Source organism: Phascolarctos cinereus, unplaced genomic scaffold (assembly GCF_003287225.1).
Source record: "Phascolarctos cinereus isolate Bilbo 61053 unplaced genomic scaffold, phaCin_HiC Scaffold_1;HRSCAF=81, whole genome shotgun sequence".
Classification (NCBI taxonomy): Eukaryota; Metazoa; Chordata; class Mammalia; order Diprotodontia; family Phascolarctidae; genus Phascolarctos; species Phascolarctos cinereus.
The window spans coordinates 114,088,836-114,106,724 of record NW_027555514.1 but is presented as its reverse complement, the minus strand read 5'-3'; the positions used below and the strand labels follow the sequence as shown (position 1 = coordinate 114,106,724).

At 39.3% G+C, this 17,889-nt stretch overlaps 2 protein-coding genes across 4 annotated transcripts in view; one reads left to right on the top strand and one right to left on the bottom strand.

The window, feature by feature from the left end:
* TMEM209 (transmembrane protein 209) overlaps window positions 1–9,492 on the bottom strand; it is a 30,490-nt gene extending 20,998 nt beyond the window's left edge. For 2 of the 3 annotated variants that reach the window (XM_021002280.2, XM_021002282.2), the window contains exons 1-4: window positions 9,403–9,492; window positions 1,303–1,439; window positions 1,141–1,217; window positions 684–815 (exon numbers count right to left, since the gene is read on the bottom strand). In XM_021002280.2, coding sequence (XP_020857939.1) covers window positions 684–815; window positions 1,141–1,217; window positions 1,303–1,439 — 346 coding nt within the window. In that variant the 5' untranslated portion in view covers window positions 9,403–9,492. The remainder of the gene's footprint in view (window positions 1–683; window positions 816–1,140; window positions 1,218–1,302; window positions 1,440–9,402) is intronic. The other variant, XM_021002281.2, reaches the window with a different exon arrangement.
* Window positions 6,244–16,395, top strand: SSMEM1 (serine rich single-pass membrane protein 1). The gene is made up of 3 exons (XM_021002318.2): window positions 6,244–6,258; window positions 8,972–9,527; window positions 15,486–16,395. Exons 1-3 carry the CDS (start codon window positions 6,244–6,246, stop codon window positions 15,974–15,976), a joined length of 1,062 nt encoding a protein of 353 aa, XP_020857977.1. The 3' UTR covers window positions 15,977–16,395.
* The last annotated feature ends 1,494 nt before the right edge of the window (window positions 16,396–17,889 follow it).

Sequence of the window (17,889 nt, the reverse complement as noted above, 5' to 3'; positions counted from 1 at the left end):
TCTGCCTAACCAAACAGCAAAATGCTCACAAACATACAAAAAACTTGGTATCAGACCTAAGCTAGAGCGTCCCAAAAACATTTACAATGAAAGGACACCAAATACATGGAAAATAGAACATGTTTGTCAGCATTACTCTCATCATCAATGAACCACATTACGACCATATATCAGAACATCAGTGCCTGATGTGCTAAGAGGAAGTGGAAATGGCACTTGAGAAGATGAAGTCAGAAAGAACAGATGGATCAGACCAAGTAAATAGAGAAGAAATCCATACTGGAGGCAATACAAATTTGAAAATATTGAGAGGTCACACTGAAAGGATATCTTAAAGTGGTAGAATATAACTAAACAATTGGGAGAAAATATCAAGAACAGCATCACTACCCCAAAAAGGTGACTGAAAAATCAGTATGTTCAGCCCTTATCTCCACCTGCACGTCTCTCAGGCACCTCAAACTTAGCATGTTCAAAATGTAATTAAATTCCTTTCCAAAAAGATAAATTAGGAAAGACAATAATTTGTCTTCTATATTTAGATTTAGGACTTGCTTAAGACAGGGACCCTGCAAATTATATAGTCTTGATGATTCTTCCATCAATACCAAGCTTTGAAAAGGAAACTTCTGAAATTAAGAGATATCTGTTGCTAATTTTATCAAGAAATATAAAACACTTACCAGTTGTTTTCAATCCTAAAAGTGTTTGCTGTCCAGGACTGATGACCAGATTCGTAGGTGCTACAGTATATTTGAAATACCTCCAGAAATCAAATAAAGCATTCAGGCTGAAGAGAGATGCAAGTACAAGCTCTGGAATGAAACACTAGGTAATTAAAACACAAAACAACCACCCTATCACCACCCCTACCAATCTTGATAAAAAAGAAAACTCTAACTTACAAAAAGAAATTAAGGTTTAATTTTACATTCCTTTATTGCTCTCAGCCTGTCTATTCAATGATGTACACAACAGTACAGCATATACCATTCATTATCCAGAAAGACTAAAATGAATTTATATTGTTTGAATATCCCATTCAAAAAGCATTAAAAAAAATCAAATCTGAATTGCATTTTTACATAATTTTTATGCAATAGGTAACACAAATTATATCACAATACAGGAAAAGCTTACCAATATACCAGAGGGGCCAGTATGTAACATTATAGTATGAACTTAATAATTTCCCAGTCCTGAAAAAAATTAAAATTCTTTAAAAATATCTCCAATACTACTGTTAGAAAATATTTTCACACATTTAACAAATTTTGTTCTTATTCTAGTTAATGGACTTACATTTCAGTATATATCATACCGGCTACAGAAACATTTAGGAGTCCCCAGGCTAAAACCACTTTCCTATCTTCTGTCTCTTTTCTCATCTTGATGGTTCTATCGATGAGGGAAGCTGAGGGACTCTGTTCTCTCTGCATCTATTTGGAGACAAAATTAAGGAAGAGTCATTGCTAAAACGTTTTAGGGAGGAGTTGTTTTGGATTCAGAGCTAGATGGATGGTTAGACCCAAAGAGAAGTTCAATGTCAATATAGCAGGAAGCCTCTTGCGAGTACCCCCGTGAGACAGAGAACATTATGAAATGCAAAATAGATAATTTTGATTACATTAAATTGAAAAGTTTTTGCACAAAGCCAGTGCAACCAAGATTAGGAGAGAAGTAGAAAATTTTTAGAAAATTTTTATAACCAGTGTCTCTCATAAAGGCCTAATTTCTAAAATATCTAGAGAACTAAGTCAAATTTATAAGAATACAAGTCATTCCCCAATTGATAAATGGTCAAAGGATATGAACAGGCAGTTCTCAGATGAAAAAATTAAATCCCTCTATAGTCATATGAAAAAATGCTCTAAATCACTATTGATTAGAGAAATGCAAATCAAAACAACTCTGAGGTACCACACCACACCTATCAGACTGGCCAAGATGACAAAACAAGAAAATGATAAATGTTGGAGAAGATATGGGAAAATTGGAACACTAATGCATTGCTGATAGAGTTGTGAAGTGATCCAACCATTTTGGAGAGCAATTTGGAACTATACCCAAAGGGCTATAAAAATGTGCATACCCTTTGACCCAGCAATAAAACTTCTAGGGCTGTATCCCAAAGAAATCACACAAATGGGAAAAGGACCCACATGTACAAAAACATTTATAGCAGCTCTTTTTGTGGTGGCCAACAACTGGAAATTGAGGGGATGTCCATCATTTGGGGAATGGCTGAGCAAGTTGTGGTATATGAATGTGATGGAATACTATTGTGCTATAAGAAATGATAAGCAAGCAGAATTCAGAAAAACCTGGAAAGAGTGATGGTCTGATGCTGAGTGAAATGAGTAGAACCAAGAGAACGCTGTACACAATAACAGCCATGTTGTGCGATGACTAACTCTGACAGACGTAACTCTTCCCAGCAATGCAAGGACATCTCCAAAAAGTCTCATGATAGAAAAAGCTATCCACATCTAAAGAAAGAACTATGGAGTTTGAATGCAGATCGAAACATACTATTTGCCATTCTTTTTCTTCTGTTTTGTTTCCTCTTTCTTGTGGTTCCTCTTATTGGTTCTAATTCTTCCTTACAACATGACTAATGTGAAAATATGTTTAATGGGAATGTATATGTAAAGCCTATATCAGATTGCAAGCCAATTTGGGAAGGTAGGGGGAGAAAAATTTAAAACTCAAAAGCTTATGGAAGTGATTGTTGATAAACCAAAATAAATAAAAATTAAACAAAAAAGAAGAAAAAAATCAGAGGGTTTCAATAACTGAAAGCTCAATAGAAGTGTGACAAAGCAGCCAAGAAACAGAATATGATCTTATTCTAAGTGGCAAAGCTTCTAGGCACAGAGATGTTAATAGTACCACCATATCCTGCCCTTGTCAGATGTTATCCAAAGTACTACATTCAATTCTGGGCACCAGGGTTTAAAAATGCTATTGCTAAGTTGAAGAGTATCCAGAGAAGAGCAATCAGGATGGTGAAGGGCCCTGAGTCTCCATCAAAGTAGGACTGATTAAAAAAACCTGGTTATGTTTATCTTGGAGAAATGAAGACTCAAGGGGTGTATATATATGACAGCCATTTTTAAGTATCTGAAGGGCTGTCATATGGAAAAAGACTTAAAAAACTGTTCAGCCCCAAAGGGAAGAATAAGGAGCAATGGTGGAAGCTGAAAAGAGACAAGGGTTGATGTCAGGAAAAACTTCCCCACAATTAAAACTGACCAAAAATGAAATGGGCTGCTCTGAGAAGTGTTAAGTTCCCCCTTCCTTGGGGGGGGGGGTGTCTTTGAGCAGAGGCTAAATGACCACTTGTCCAGTCTGTGAGGGCTGGAATAGATTAGGGCTAAGCTCCCCTCCAACTCCAAAATTCCACCAACAATGGCTAGCAAAATTTTTATCCATGCAAGGAATAGATAAGAGGAAAGAACAAAAGAAAAAATGGAAAATTTCAAATACACGAAATTTAAAAGTGTAGAATAGGAAAAAAATACCACCAAATATCTCTAATAAAGATTCTGATATCTGAATATGATACAGAGAAAATTAATAAATAAAAAGAGTCACACCCCAAAAGATAAGTAGTCGAAGGATAAGAACAAATAGGCCTTAAAAGAAATATAAACTATTAATGACAATATGAAAAACTGTTCCAAGTAACTAGTAATAAGAGGAATTTAAGTTAATATGACTTTGGGACTTTACCTCATACCCTTTGCCAGAAAATTGGTGAAGATCACACAAGACAGAAACGGTCTACCTTGGAGGGACTGTAGGAAGAGACACTAAAACACTGTTGATAAAACTATGAATAATTTAAACATTATGGGTTGTGGAAGAAAATGATTCATTTTGCTTTGATTCAGAGATTCCACTCCAGAGATCTTCTCCAAGGAGTTAAAAGATTTTTTTAAAGATCTCAGATTTACAGAAATATTCAGAACAGCATTTGCTGTGCAGTAAACACGTGTAAATCAAAGTGGTTGCCTACAGGTTGGGGCTGAACAAGGGGCAGTATATGACTGCGATGGAATATAACTGCACTATTATTAACAATGAAAACAAACAGCTCAAACATGAGAAGACTAATACACCCTCCTCATACCCCCTTCTTACAATCCTAAATTTCCTTTGAGGACAGTCCAAGTACCACCTCTTATATGAAGTCCATCCCAGTGACTTTCAGCTGCTGATATACAAACCCCACTCTCCCTAACTCCCCACCAATGTCCCCCTTAGATCAGCTAGGCCAACACCAATCTCTCTCCTGACATTGTAACACTAGTTAACCATTTCCAGGACTGCTGCATTTTTATTCATACTCTCTACCCCTATTCACTAGTTGTGGTGGGAGAACTGGAATACTTTTTATATCATTGTCACTTACAGTTTTTCTTCTCCTACCACCATTACTGAAGAACATCTCCTTCTTTGAAGTTCATGTCTTACAGATTTCCAGATACTGGTGGTCACACTGACATCTCCCCCAAACTTATACACTTTTCTTTCTCAATGAGTTCAGTGTATGCCTCACAGTCAACTCCTGCCTTTCTACTGGCCAACTTCAAAATAGTGACAGTCCTTTACATACCTTAACTCTCAAGTTTTTCCACACTATTTAATTTCTATCAATCAATAAGCATTTATTAAGTGCCTGCTATATGCCAGGCATGTGCTAGAGATACAAATACAAAGGGTGAAAAAACCCTACTTTTAATGAGCTTACACTATAAAGTCAATAAATATATCCACACACATATATATCCACACACATAAAAAAGAGTTAAATACAAAGTAGTTTTGGGAGGGACACTAGTAAACAATTGGGAGCTCAGTAAAGATATCATGCAGAAGATTGTGCTTGAGCTGCATCTTAGAGAAAAGAGGGGTTTTAAGAGGTATAAGTAAATACAGAATGCATTCTAGGCAAAGGAGATGGGGATGGGCAGACAAAATATGGAATTGCCATGAGAGAGAAACTCAGAGGCCAGTGTGGCCAATCAAAGAGTGCAGGAGGGGGCATAATATCCTAAAGGAGCTAGAAAAGGTAGGTGGGGCCAGGCTGCATGGTGCTTTAAAAACAAAAAAGTTTATATTTTACTCTACAGGCAACAAACAGGAAGCCACTGGAGTTGGCTCAGTAGAAAAGTCGCATGGTCAGATTTGTGCTTAAGGAAAATTACTTTGGTAGCAGTTCAGAGGATGGAGTTGAGTGGTTTGAGACATGAAGAACCCTTAAGAGGCCATTGCAATAATGTAGGTAAAGAGTTGATGTGAACAAAGGCAGTATCTGTGTGAATGGAGTGAAGTCAGATGGAAGAGATGCTGAGAAAGTAGAAATGGCAAAATTTGGCAAGAGACTGGATATGTGGGGAGAGGGAAAGTGAAGAGTCCAGGATAATACTGAGATTATGAACCTCAAGACACTGGAAGGATAGTGGTGTTTTTAACAGAACTGTGGGGAAGTTTGGAAGAAGAGACGGTTTATGGGGAAAGACAGTAAGTTCAATTTTAGATATAATGAGTTTAAGATCTCTCTAGGACATCCAGTTTGAAATATCCAATACACAGCTGGTGACCTGACAATGAAGCTTGGGGGAATAGAGCTGGATTATCATTCTGGGAGCCATCTGCATATAGATGATAGTTAAACCTATGGGACATAGTTTGCACACTTCAGATGTATGATGAATGGGCTGATTATGTCAACTGCCTTCTCACAGGGGGAGGTGCTAGAAGGAGGGAGAAAATTTGGAACTGAAAATAATTCTAAAAGATGAATTCTAAAGAATATTTTTGAGCAACAACATATTGTTGGAATTGGTTGTATAATCTCTCAATGTGTCTTCCTTAAAGAAAACTCACGAGGATAGTTAAAAAATAAAAAACAAAAAAAAAACACCTATGGGGGCTGATGAGTACCAAAAGAATATAGGAAATGAGAACAAGGCCTAGGACAGAACCTTGGGGAACACCTGCAGTTAGGAGAGCATGATGTGGATGAAGACCCAATAAAAGATTTTGAGAAGCAGCAGTCAAACAGAGAGTAAACCAGGGGAGAACAGCATCACGAAAACCCAAAAAGAAATCGTAAACAGGAGGGGAGGGTGGTTAACAGTGTCAAATGCAGCTGATAAATTGAGAAGGATGAGAACTGAGAAAAGATGATCAGAAGAGATCACTGGTAACCAGAGTTAAGGTTAGTAATGCCCAATGGAAGTTGGAAAAGTAGGTTGGGGCCAGGTTACATAGGCTTTAAAAACTAAACAAAATTCATATTTTATTCCAGAAACAACAGGCAGCCAATTTAGTTGATCAAGTAGTCACATGATCAGATCTATATTTAAGGAAAATTACTCTGGCAGCTATTCATTCCATGACCTACTTTGCCTCAGATACACACCGAGCTGGTCATACCTTTGGCCTTGTCATTAGCTACAACTATTGTAATTCCATGTTCTATCATTTCATCTTTCCCTATGGCTTACCGAGTCCTAACCCTGTGCTTTCAATCTCATCATATCCTCCATTACCTTTCCCTCAGTTTTTTCCCCACACTAACCTCTCTTCCCTACCTTGACTGATTGGCGAAACAGTTCAATTCTACACGATCCATTATTCTCAAATCGCTTTCCCCCTTCTCCTATTGCTCCCAATCTTCAATTATTCCCACCATCAGCCAGGTCCTTTCTTCCTATTTCATGTGGCGCTGAATGATGCTGAAGAAAATCATGTAACTCCTAATTGGTCTACTACAAATTTATGTTACATAATCTCAAATGGGCCCACATCCTTTTACACATCCCTAGTAGATTTGCTATCCCACTCACTATAGCAACTATTCCAAATCTTTTAATCCCCCTCTAAGCCACCTTCTCTTAGATACTTTCTTTTCTCTAGGTTTCCATGACATTGTTGCTACTGTCCTTTTGAGTCTTCTTTACTGGCTCTTCATCTGAGCCATGCTATGGGGCGATCCCCTAGGCTCTGTCCTGGATCCTCTTCTCTTCTTCATCTCTACACTTTCATTTGGTAACATCATCAACTGCCATGGGTTAAATACGATCTATCTCTAAGGAGTTAATTTCCAGATCTATATATCCAGTCCTAATCTTTCTCCTAAGCTCCAGTCCCATATCACCAAGAGTCCTTTGGACATTAATAACTGGATGTCTCATAGGTACATCAAATCCAACATGTCCAAAAATAGAACTCATTATCTTTCCCCTCTTTCCAACTTTTTATTGCTGTCAAAGCGTACTACTATCCTCCCAATCAGCCTGGTTCAAAACCTCAGTGTACCATTTTAGAATTCTACCTAACACTCCCCACATGTCCAAACTGTTGTTAATCCTTGTCAATTCACAACATCTCTCTTAAGATGTTCCCTTTTCTCCACACACAGCTATTCAATGTTTATCACCTTTGGCCTGACCAGCTGCACCAGTCTTTTAATTGCTTTTGCCTGAAGTCTCTCTCCCTATCTAATGCCGCCTCCACTCAGTAGCCAAAGTGGTCTATAAACTGTAAGTCTGACCACCACTCTACCAGATAAACTTCAAGTGGCTCCCTGTTTACCTTCAGGATGAAACATAGTGTTCTACATGGCATTTAAAGCTCTTGGCAACCAGGCCCTTTTCTACCTTTCCAGTCTTCTTATACCTTTACTCTCCTCCACACATTGTGATTCAGCCACACTGCCCTACTTGCTATTCCTCTAATTGTTCTAACACAAGGCTCCATCCATCTCCACTTAACACCTTTGCACTGGCTGTCCCTCATGCCTGCAGTGCTTTATCCCAGCACCTCTACATCTCTGACTCTTTAGCTTCCTTCAAGACTCAATTCAAATCCTGCCTTCTGCAAGATGTCTTCCTTGGTGCCTTCCCCAAGAGACGATTTTCCTAGATCTATTCTGCATATATGTTATGTGTACCTAATTATTTACGTTGTCTCCTCCATTAAAATGTGAGTTCCTTGCAGCTAGCCTCAATCTTTTTTTGGTTTTTTATCTATCCCCAGTGCTTAGGCACAGTGCCAAGCACATAGTTAAGGGCAAATGCTTGTCGAATGAGGCCTATCCTGAACATCTCCTCCTCTACTACTGTCCACTCTGAAATTACAAATATTTTTATTTACTTGTGTATCAGTTTTTTCTCTTCAACAGAATATAAACTCTTTGAGGGTAAGTCCTGTTTCAATTTTTCTTTGTATTCCCAGAATCCAGCACCAGGCCTGGAACACAGTAGCTTAACAAATGTACACAAGGACCACCAAGTCTTAAGTTATATACCAAATGGTCTAGCATAGTCTTTTATGTAATAGGAAGATCCTAATAAATGTTCCTTATTGTTATATACCTGTGTTCCTGTACTGAAAACAAGCAGTGTCTGGTAAGGGACACACAAAAAAATGGGGAGGGAGGAGGAAAGCTAATAGCAATTGACATATTGTATATATACAAGACTTCATTTGATGCCTACATCAACCCTTTGAAGTAGGTACTACAGATATTATTCTGATTTTACGGACAAATAGAATTTAGGCTCTGAGAAGTTAGATGATACTGAACGTGATCACATAACTACTGTCGGAAGCCAGACTGGAACTGGGCTTTCAACTCCTGACCCTTTCCACTTCCCCAAGTGCTGGAAGAGTGGAGGAAAAGAGCAAGTGAGGGGGAGGGGCAGGGAGCGTTAATAATCGCTCACTTCGGGTTAATAATACCCGTGGTGACGTACTACAGCAGCCCACAGGTGCCGTAGAGCGCTGGACCTGGGAGTCAGGAAGAGGCGAGTTCAAACCCCGCCTCCGGTACTTAATAGCTGTATGACTCTGGGCAAGTCACTTAACCTCTCTGGGACTCCGTTTCTTCATTTGTAAAACGGGGAGGAGGAGGGGTGTTGGACTCGGTGGCCCCCAAAGTCCTTTCTGGCTCTAGCCCTATAGTCCTGTGATAGTTAGGCCTTCAGGTAGGAGGCCTAAATCCTTGAACCCCCGGCTCCCTCCCCACACCGGGACGTCGGTCTCAGCCGCCCACGCCACAAAGCAGGGGCCACTCAAACCACGAGGGGGTGACTCGCCCCATGTGCACCCCACCCCCTCCCTTACTCAGCTCTGCACGCCGGGGCCCCCTTCAGTCACCCCCCCGAGCCCCGCCGCCCTCGCTCCGGCACAGCCCGCACGCGGCTCCCCACAGCCTCGGGCCAAGGGGGCCTCAGGCCAGCCTCGCCTCGCGCGCCCCGCCGCCCCCGCGCCCTCCGCGGGGCCGAGCCTTCCCCGAGGCGGCGGGCAGCGGAAGCTCCGTCCACTCGCCGGAGAGGAAAAGTCAACGCGCAGAGACACACATACACACACGCACAAACAACGCACCGTGATCACTCAACTTCCCGCAGCCGCGGATCGGCACCTGTTCTCACCGCGCCTGCGCAGTCACGTGAGCTCGCGGACGCGGCTCGAGGCCAATCAAGACGTGAAAACTGGATCGCGGGAGCAAGGTGAAATGGAGGGCGCGAAGGGAGGGGGCGGGGGAGAAAGGGCCCGCCTGAAGTATCTTCTTGCGAGAGGAGGGAGCGTTGTCTTGGCAATGGGAGTGCTCGCGCGCCTGTGTGTAGGTTGGCGCCTGCGCACAGTGGCCTCGGGAAGTGACTGAAGGGGTTGGGTCGGGAAGGGAGGAGCGGGCGGAGCTCGAAAGAGGGAGGCTGGCGTTTCGGTGTTTGTTACCGGGTCTGCTTAAAAAGCCCAGAGCAAACCAAAGATGACAAGTACCACAAGCTGGGTTAAATTCAAATAGAAACAGATACGCAGGCTCCGGGGCTCAGGGGCCTTGTGGCCTGTTTGCCCTTCTCCGGCCTTCTGGACCGGTCCAGCCTCAGGCCCCGTTGATGCTTCCTCGGTTTGCGCAGCTGTCGCTGAATATCGGAGGCCTTGTAGCCTGCCTAGTTAAAAATAGTCTGGGTTTCACCAGAGAGTGACAAGTAGTCGCCCTCCCACTGTATGGAGTCGTCAGAGCTCGCTCAATCTGTCAGAGTCTCCGTTCGAATGTTTTTTTATTTTTTGGGGGGTGGGGGATTGTTGCTCCAGTTTTCACTCCTTGTGAGAAAACCCTCCAATGCAGATTGGCAACAGTTCTGCAATTTAGGATGCTAAGACTCGTGAGAGGTTAAGTAAATTGTTCAGAGTTACACAGCCTGGTAGGGCTTGAACCGACGTCTTCCAATCCCGAGGCTGGAACCAGAGCTATTTGCCCTGCAAGGGGAGTACTAACTGCCCTACCTCACGGTTAACTGTGAGAGCACTTTGTAAAGGGCGCATTGCCTTATAAATAAGACCTCTTTTTGAAATGTGGCTAACAGGAAGTTTACTCTTGAGGAACACGTGTAAGTTGTAGCATAGATAACTTATGCAAATTCGTTACGTATTTATGTGATAAATCACATAAAATAAACTGATTATGAGGTTGGCCCCTTTGCTTTCTAAGAACTGTACATTGAAGGGAGAAGTGCCTCAAAGTCAAGTTAAAGAGAAAGGAGAAGGACATAAGTAGCTGGGAGAACATAGATAATCGCTTCCCTGAATAACCAGGTGGTAAATATTTACAAAAGATACCACTGTCATACTGTGCTAAGATTTTTTTTATATCTCTGTGATCAAAATTAATCCCAAATTTTGCTCCCAAGACCATTTTATTTTGAAAATGAAGTTTTTTCCTATGGGACAAAAACAGAGGGAATACGCATGGGTAGTTTACAAACATAATTGTATGTTTCAAAACTCCAAAGTGCTTTATAAACAATGACATTTGTATCAGTTTGCAGATTAATTGAAGTGAATTTTCGTATAGCTTTAGATGTGAACCCAAGTGGAGAAATGTCTTGAAAAAGTTGCGGGGCACAGTGTCCGATGTGTAAACATCTGACAATACTAGTTAATACTAGAAACCAAGTTTTCTTTATCCTTACTTCCTAAATTAAGAAGAAAAAGTGGCCCCAGTAAATTTTATCCAATTCATAACTGACTGTCTCATTTTATATTAATCATTGGACATTTATATAGGAACCACCAAAAATCTTAAACTTATATGTAGTCTAACCACATATTTTAATAAAAGGAGAGAAAATTAATGCCTCAAGGAAGATTTGTTTTTAAAGAATCAAGAAATATTTGCTGGTAGCTAATGGCATTTGTGCATTTTAAAACATGCCCAAAAAATGAGATGAGAAAAAAGTACTACCCATTACTTTTAGCTGAAGTAAGGTACTTAAAATATTCTTTAAAACTTTAAGGAATCCATTGTAGTAGCTTGTTAATTCTTGTCACATTTGCTGAAAACATGTCATAATAGGTTGCCAAGGAAGTTGTTACACATCATGGACTGAAGTATTCTCCCAGTCATCCTCAATCACATAAAACATGTTTTGATATTTTCTAAGAAAGTAGTTTCATGGGACTCCCTTATTCCCTTTTTCCGGAGGTGGATCCTCCCAGCAAGCCTTTGAATTTCATTCCAAAGCCAGAATATGAATGCCGGAAGGATGACACTTGTGGGGCAGTAGGGAACTTTGTGCTTTGGTACTTTATCATCATGTTGTTCCTGATGGTCCTCTATAGGGCTGCTCTCTGGGTAGGATATTCTTCCATTCTTACTAATATTACATTTACTAAGCCATGTATTTCTGTGAAGTTAATTTTTTTTTTTGGCTAAAATCTTCCCAACTTCTAATGATCCAAAGTTTCCTTCTATGTCCTCATAATTCTGGTTGTGGGAGGTAAGATATTTGTTATTACAGAATATGTACTATGGAATTTAAACTCCATAGAAAGATTTTTTTTAAAGTAAAATAAGAGCCCAGACTAAGATGCCAAACTACCATTATGGAGTATTCCTCTTTGTGAAACTTTAAAGCAATAATAACAATGTTAATGAGTAGCATTTATATAGTTCCTACTATGTGTCTGTGCTAAGCACTTTACAAATATCTTATTTGTTCCCCACAATGCTCTGGGAGGTAGGTGCTATCATATTCTCCATTTTATGGTTTTGGAATTTGAGAACAGACAGAAGTTAAGTGACTTGCCCAAGTTCACATAGCTAGTGTCTGAAATAGGATTTGAACTCAGGTCTTCATGACTCCAGGCTCAGTACTCTGTTATGCCACTTAGCTGATATACATATATATATATATATCTATATATCTATATATATATCTCACATATATATGTATCACTTATTATTATTATTATCGTAACTATGGATGGCAGTGCTTTTATAACTAAATATAGCTGCAGGTCCTGATTTTTTTTTTTTTAGGCAGTTGGGGTTAAGTGACTTGCCCAGGGTCAAACAGCTAGTAAGTGTCAAGTGTTTGGTCTGAGGCCAAGGTCCTGATTTTTAATGCAAAATAGATGGCTAATCAAACCACTATTGCATTTACTGATGGTACAATGAAATACATGTTGACTTAGTAATAATAGTAATACAAATATCAGTTATTATTATCATTATCATTACTTTTTTTTTTAGTAATTATTATTACTATCATTTAGTAATTACCAGAATACTGAATGGTTGGCAGTCTGAGTGCTCCATTAAAGGCTAAAATGGGTTATTAAACTCTTTGATGTTTCATTTTCAGTAGTCAGAGATGCTTCTCTATAGTAAATTTATCTGAGTCTTCTTTAAGGCAGATTCTTTGACAGCAGTCAGTAAAATTGGAATAGGGATAGCTTTCATTACCAACACTAAACATTGAATGTATGACCAAACTAATAAGAAAGGTGCTACTCTTGCCTATCACCAAAAATTTTCACAGAATCTCAAGAGTTGCAAGAGATCCCAGAGGCCTTTTGGTTAAGAATCCCCACTATAGCATAGCCAACAAGTGATGTGATCATCCAGCTTTTCCTTGAAGACCTCCGGGACTACTTGCTAATTCAGCCCATTTCACTTCTGTATTGCTGTTAGGAACTTTTTTTTTCAACATCATACCTAAGTCTTTCATCCGTTGTTCTTTGTTCTTGCCCTCTGTGACCAAATAAGACAAATTCAATCCCTCTTGCAATGACTTTTCAAATATTTGAAGAGAGCTATTGTTTGTGCCTCTACCTTACTTTACCCAGTCATCTTCTGGTTCAGGTTAAACATCCTCAGTTTTAGAGATTTAAAAATAACAATAATCTCTTGTCTGCACCACCTACTTAGAATCTTAGATCCTAGAGCTGGAAAGGGACCTCAAGAGATCATTGTATCCTTCCTTTCTTTAGACAGGTAAGATTTTTCTCCATTCTCAGGAAAATTAAAAGCTAAGACTCTGCCACTAACTAAGCAGTGTTCCTGAGGTGTTTTACAGGTAGTTAATGTCAAGGGCAACCCTGGGAGACCCAGTTTTTCCTGTTTTAATCATATTTGCTTCAAAACAAGTCTGAAATGTGGAGTTCGACTTATTAAGGTGCTAAGCCCTAATGATCTTAGGAGCTGCATTTCTCATTATGCAGCATCATGAAAATTCCTCACTTTTTCTGATGTTAAGAAACTTATTTATAGGTAATATGATTACAAATATGTTAGAAAAACAGTAGTGATTAATTATCCTTGTCATGAAATGTATTTTCTCTTCATTTTCTACTTTTCTAAATATAGTTATCCATTTGTCATTAAAATGTGAATATTTTGTGATATATATACATATTACACATACATACATATAGGCAGCTTGGTAGTACAGTAGATAGAGCCCTTGGCCTGGAGTCAGGAAGACCTGAGTTCAAATTCAGCCTCAAAAACTTCCTAGCTGTGTGACTAAGCAAGTTACCTAACCTCTTTTGCCACTGGAGCAGGAAATGGCAAACCACTCCAGTAGCGTGCCAGGAAAACCCCAAGGATAGAGGTCATGAAGTCTGAAACAACTGAGTAACAACAAAATAAACAACTGAAACACAAATAAAACTAAAGATGAAATTACTTGGCCACATTGTTGGAGGGAGACATTACTTCTGAATGTTTTTTGGAGGAATTTGAGGAAGTTAGTGGTTTAGGGTAAAAATCTTAAATTAATTGTTATGTCCCAAATTAGACTAGCCATTAAAAAGTGTTTTCTGCAGTGGTTCAGTCCATTTTGGAATCAGTAAGATCTGGGTTCAGGTTCTGCCACAGATGCTTGCTAGCTTTGTGACTCTGGGTAAAGTCACTTAACCTCTCTCTCTGAACCTATTTCTTCATCTGTAAAATAAGGGACCTGGACTAGTTGGTTTCTAATGTCCCTTCCACTTCCAAAGCTATAACCCTATGATTTTTACTAAAGAGAACACGAATAAGTATTTTTGGTCCCATGTTTCTTATTCTAACATAAATAAGGATTTTTTATTAATAATAATACTAATAGCTAGCATTTATAGACAGCTTTAAGATTTGCCAAGTTATATGTATACATTTGTATATATCTGCATATCTATATCATGTCATTTGATTTGATAACTCTACTTTGAACTATTATACCTGAAAATAATTTTCTACCCTGTCCAGGGTACTATTTAAGAGATGGTACTATTTAAAACAACAACTCATATTTACATAGTATTACTTAAAAATCTGTCTTTCAAACTGATGGTGATTAAGCAGGATCACAGAGCAGAAGCTCAATAAATACTTGGTAAATTAAAATTTTAAATTAGACTCACATAATGCCCCAAGGCAACAATGTTTCTTAACAAATGAATAATAACGAAGGTCTTCTAATTTAGAGAATCTCTGTGACTAGTCTATATTTCCTGACACAGATGTCTGAGAGAAAGGATGCATCACTATCAACAGACAGTGAGACAAACAATTTAGGATGTAAAGGTGAGATCCAGTGTATATTTAGCATTTGGTAAAAAAGATTTTGACAATATAAATTTATGCTGAAGCTTTCCAGCTTCCATGTCCCCACCCCTACTCTTCATCCCCACTGCTGAGCCAAGTTGAGTTTTGCAGGGAACTGGAAGTATTTTCTCCCATCTCCTCTTTTACCCCTTCCCCATTCCTCCTACCAAGGCTTTTGCTGTTTGTCAGTATTTGTCCCACTCCAGCTTCCACTCCCATTACCCCATCATTCATTTTTAAGAATATAAAACCTTGATATTTGGTAACTTGAAACTTGATACTTCTTTGAAAAAGGTCCTGGGACCTCTGCCTTGGACCTTAAATCAGGATCAGCATTGCCTTTCCAAAGTGGGCCTCCAAGATTCCCATCTGTTTCCTTCTGCTGCTCCGGAGTGAGACATGTCTGATTCACATGGGATGAAGGGGGTTAGTGGGGCTTTGCTGTATATGGCAATGATTTGTGGTCTGAATGTTGTAAAAATGTAGTAGTACTACTTAGTATCTTTGGGATTCCTGCTACAGATTGCCATAATAATATTGTGTTGAGCCGCAATGCACCTAATCTGTTGTTTTCTTCTGATTGTTCCTATCAAAGGTGTCTACTGTAAGCGACATAGCAAAAGCAGCATCTGGGAATCTTTGAGAAAGATCTTTAAGAAGAAACCAAAACATATGCAACTTTCCCCTGTAACTGACTCAGAAGTGGCACTTGTTAATGCTTACCTAGAAAGGAAAAGAGCCAGACTTCGTTCTCAGCTGAGCCCGATGAATCAAGGCTTCCAGGATAGCGATACCACTGACAAGGATAGCATGGACTCTAATTCAGGAGTCTCCTCCTGGAAGGAGAGTGAGACTGAACATCATCCAACACCAACCAACCTCAGAAGAAGAAAGCTCGCTCAAAGGCAGAGGAACCTCGGATGCTACCAAATCAGGGAGAGGCCTTGCCTGCACTGTAAAGCTGTGAGAACCAGTGAGTGGCTGACTCGCCACTTCCTTCATCCTCCTGCACCTCCTCCAGTGGATGGAGATATTCTGGAGGAGAGTTCTCTAATAGAAGTTAACACAAAATTCAGTAGAATTTGAGCTTTATCCAATTCTTGATTATTGAAGCCAAATGAATAAGAGATTAAAACAAGTATGAAATATCACCAGAGGGTCAAGGTAGTGAGGCTTTACAATAAAGTCTCTCTGCTAATGACAAGTGTACTTGGTATGTTTTAGATAATTATTTTTATGTAAAAAATATTGATCAATTTCATTTTAGTATCATGAGAATATGACTAAATATTTATATCTACTGTATATCATGATGAAGGGTAGCATACTGTGCTGGATTTGGAATCTTACTAATTCTAGAGTTTTGACTGAGATGCTTACTAGCTGTGTTACTCTGGGCAAGTCATCTTAAAATGATGGGGTTGGACTAGATGGTTTATAATGTCCTTTCCAGATCTAAACCTGTGATCCTATGATTTTTACTGAAATCAGCATAAATAAATATTTTGGTCCCAAGTTGATTTATTCCTCTAAAATAAATAAGGAAGCTCCTTGAAAACATAATTTATCCATCAGTTCAACAAGCATTTGTTAAATACTTTGCAGGGCATTCATTGTGCTAGAATTGGGAAAACAGAGACAAATACAAAGTAATTTGACCATGGGGAGAGCATCAGCTGGGAGGAACAGCTGGGAGGATTTGGGAAAGTCCCATAGCTTAGCTAAGCCTTGAAGTAAGATGAAGTTTCTGAGAGAGATGAGGAGGGAATGCATTCTAACCATGGAGTTGTTGCCTGTGGAAATGCATGGAGTTAAAAGGAGATGAAATGTCAGGTTCTGGGAAGTGTGAGTAGTCCAGTTTTTTAAATTTTTTTAATTTTTAAATTTTTTTTTCTAATTCATTTAAAAAAAATTTTTATTAATTTATTTTGATTTATCAACAATCACTTCCATGTGCTTTTGAGTTGAAAATTTTTCTCCCCCTTCCTCCCCCCCACCCTCCCCCAAGACGGCGCACAATCTGATATAGGCTTTACATTTACATTCCTATTAAACATATTTTCATATTAGTGAAGTTGTAAGTGAAAAATTAAAACCAGTAGGAGGAACCATCAGAAAGATGAAACAAAACTCAACAGGTAAAAATAAGTGGTAGTGATTTGACTTCCATAGTTCTTTCTTTGGATGTACACAGCATTTTCCATCCTGAGGCCTCTGGAGATGTCTTAGATCCTCGTAATGCTGAGAAGGGTTCAGTTTAACAATATTAGTCATTGCATAACGTGGCTGTTGTTGTATACAAAGTCCTCTTGGTTCTGCTCACTTCACTCAGCATCAGACCATATAAGTCTTTCCAGGTTTTTCTGAAGTCTGCCTGTTCATCATTTCTTACAGCACAATAGTATTCCATTACATTCATATACCACAATTTGCTCAGCCATTCCCCAATTGATGGGCGTCCTCTCAATTTCCAATTCTTTGCCACCACAAAAAGAGCTGCTATGAATATTTTTGTACATGTGGGTCCGAGTAGTCTAGTCTGGCTAGAATACAGAGCTCATAAAGGCAGGGAGTTATGTGAGATAATGCTGGAAAGGTAGTTGGAGCCAGACTGGGGAGAACCTTTAATGTTAGTTTGAGAAATATTTTGTCCTCATTTTTTTTTTCTATTTTGAGGAGAGTTCTTGGTCAGATTGGCCTTTGGGAAGATTGTTTTGGCTGCTATATAAAGGATGGATTAGGTTGCAGGGAGACCAATTAGGAGGCTATTAAAATAGTCTAGGTGAAAAGTGAGGAGGACTTAACGTGGTGCCCTGTGGGTATAGAGAATGAGAATGGGTGTTAGGGATTGTTAAAGGAGAATCGACAAGCCTTGGTAACTGATTGAATGTGGGGAATGGAGGAAGAGGGAGAGAGAGAAGGAAGAGTAAAGGGTGACAGTAAGATTATGAACTTGAATGACTAGGAGGATGGTAGTTCTCTCTGCAGAAATGGAAGAA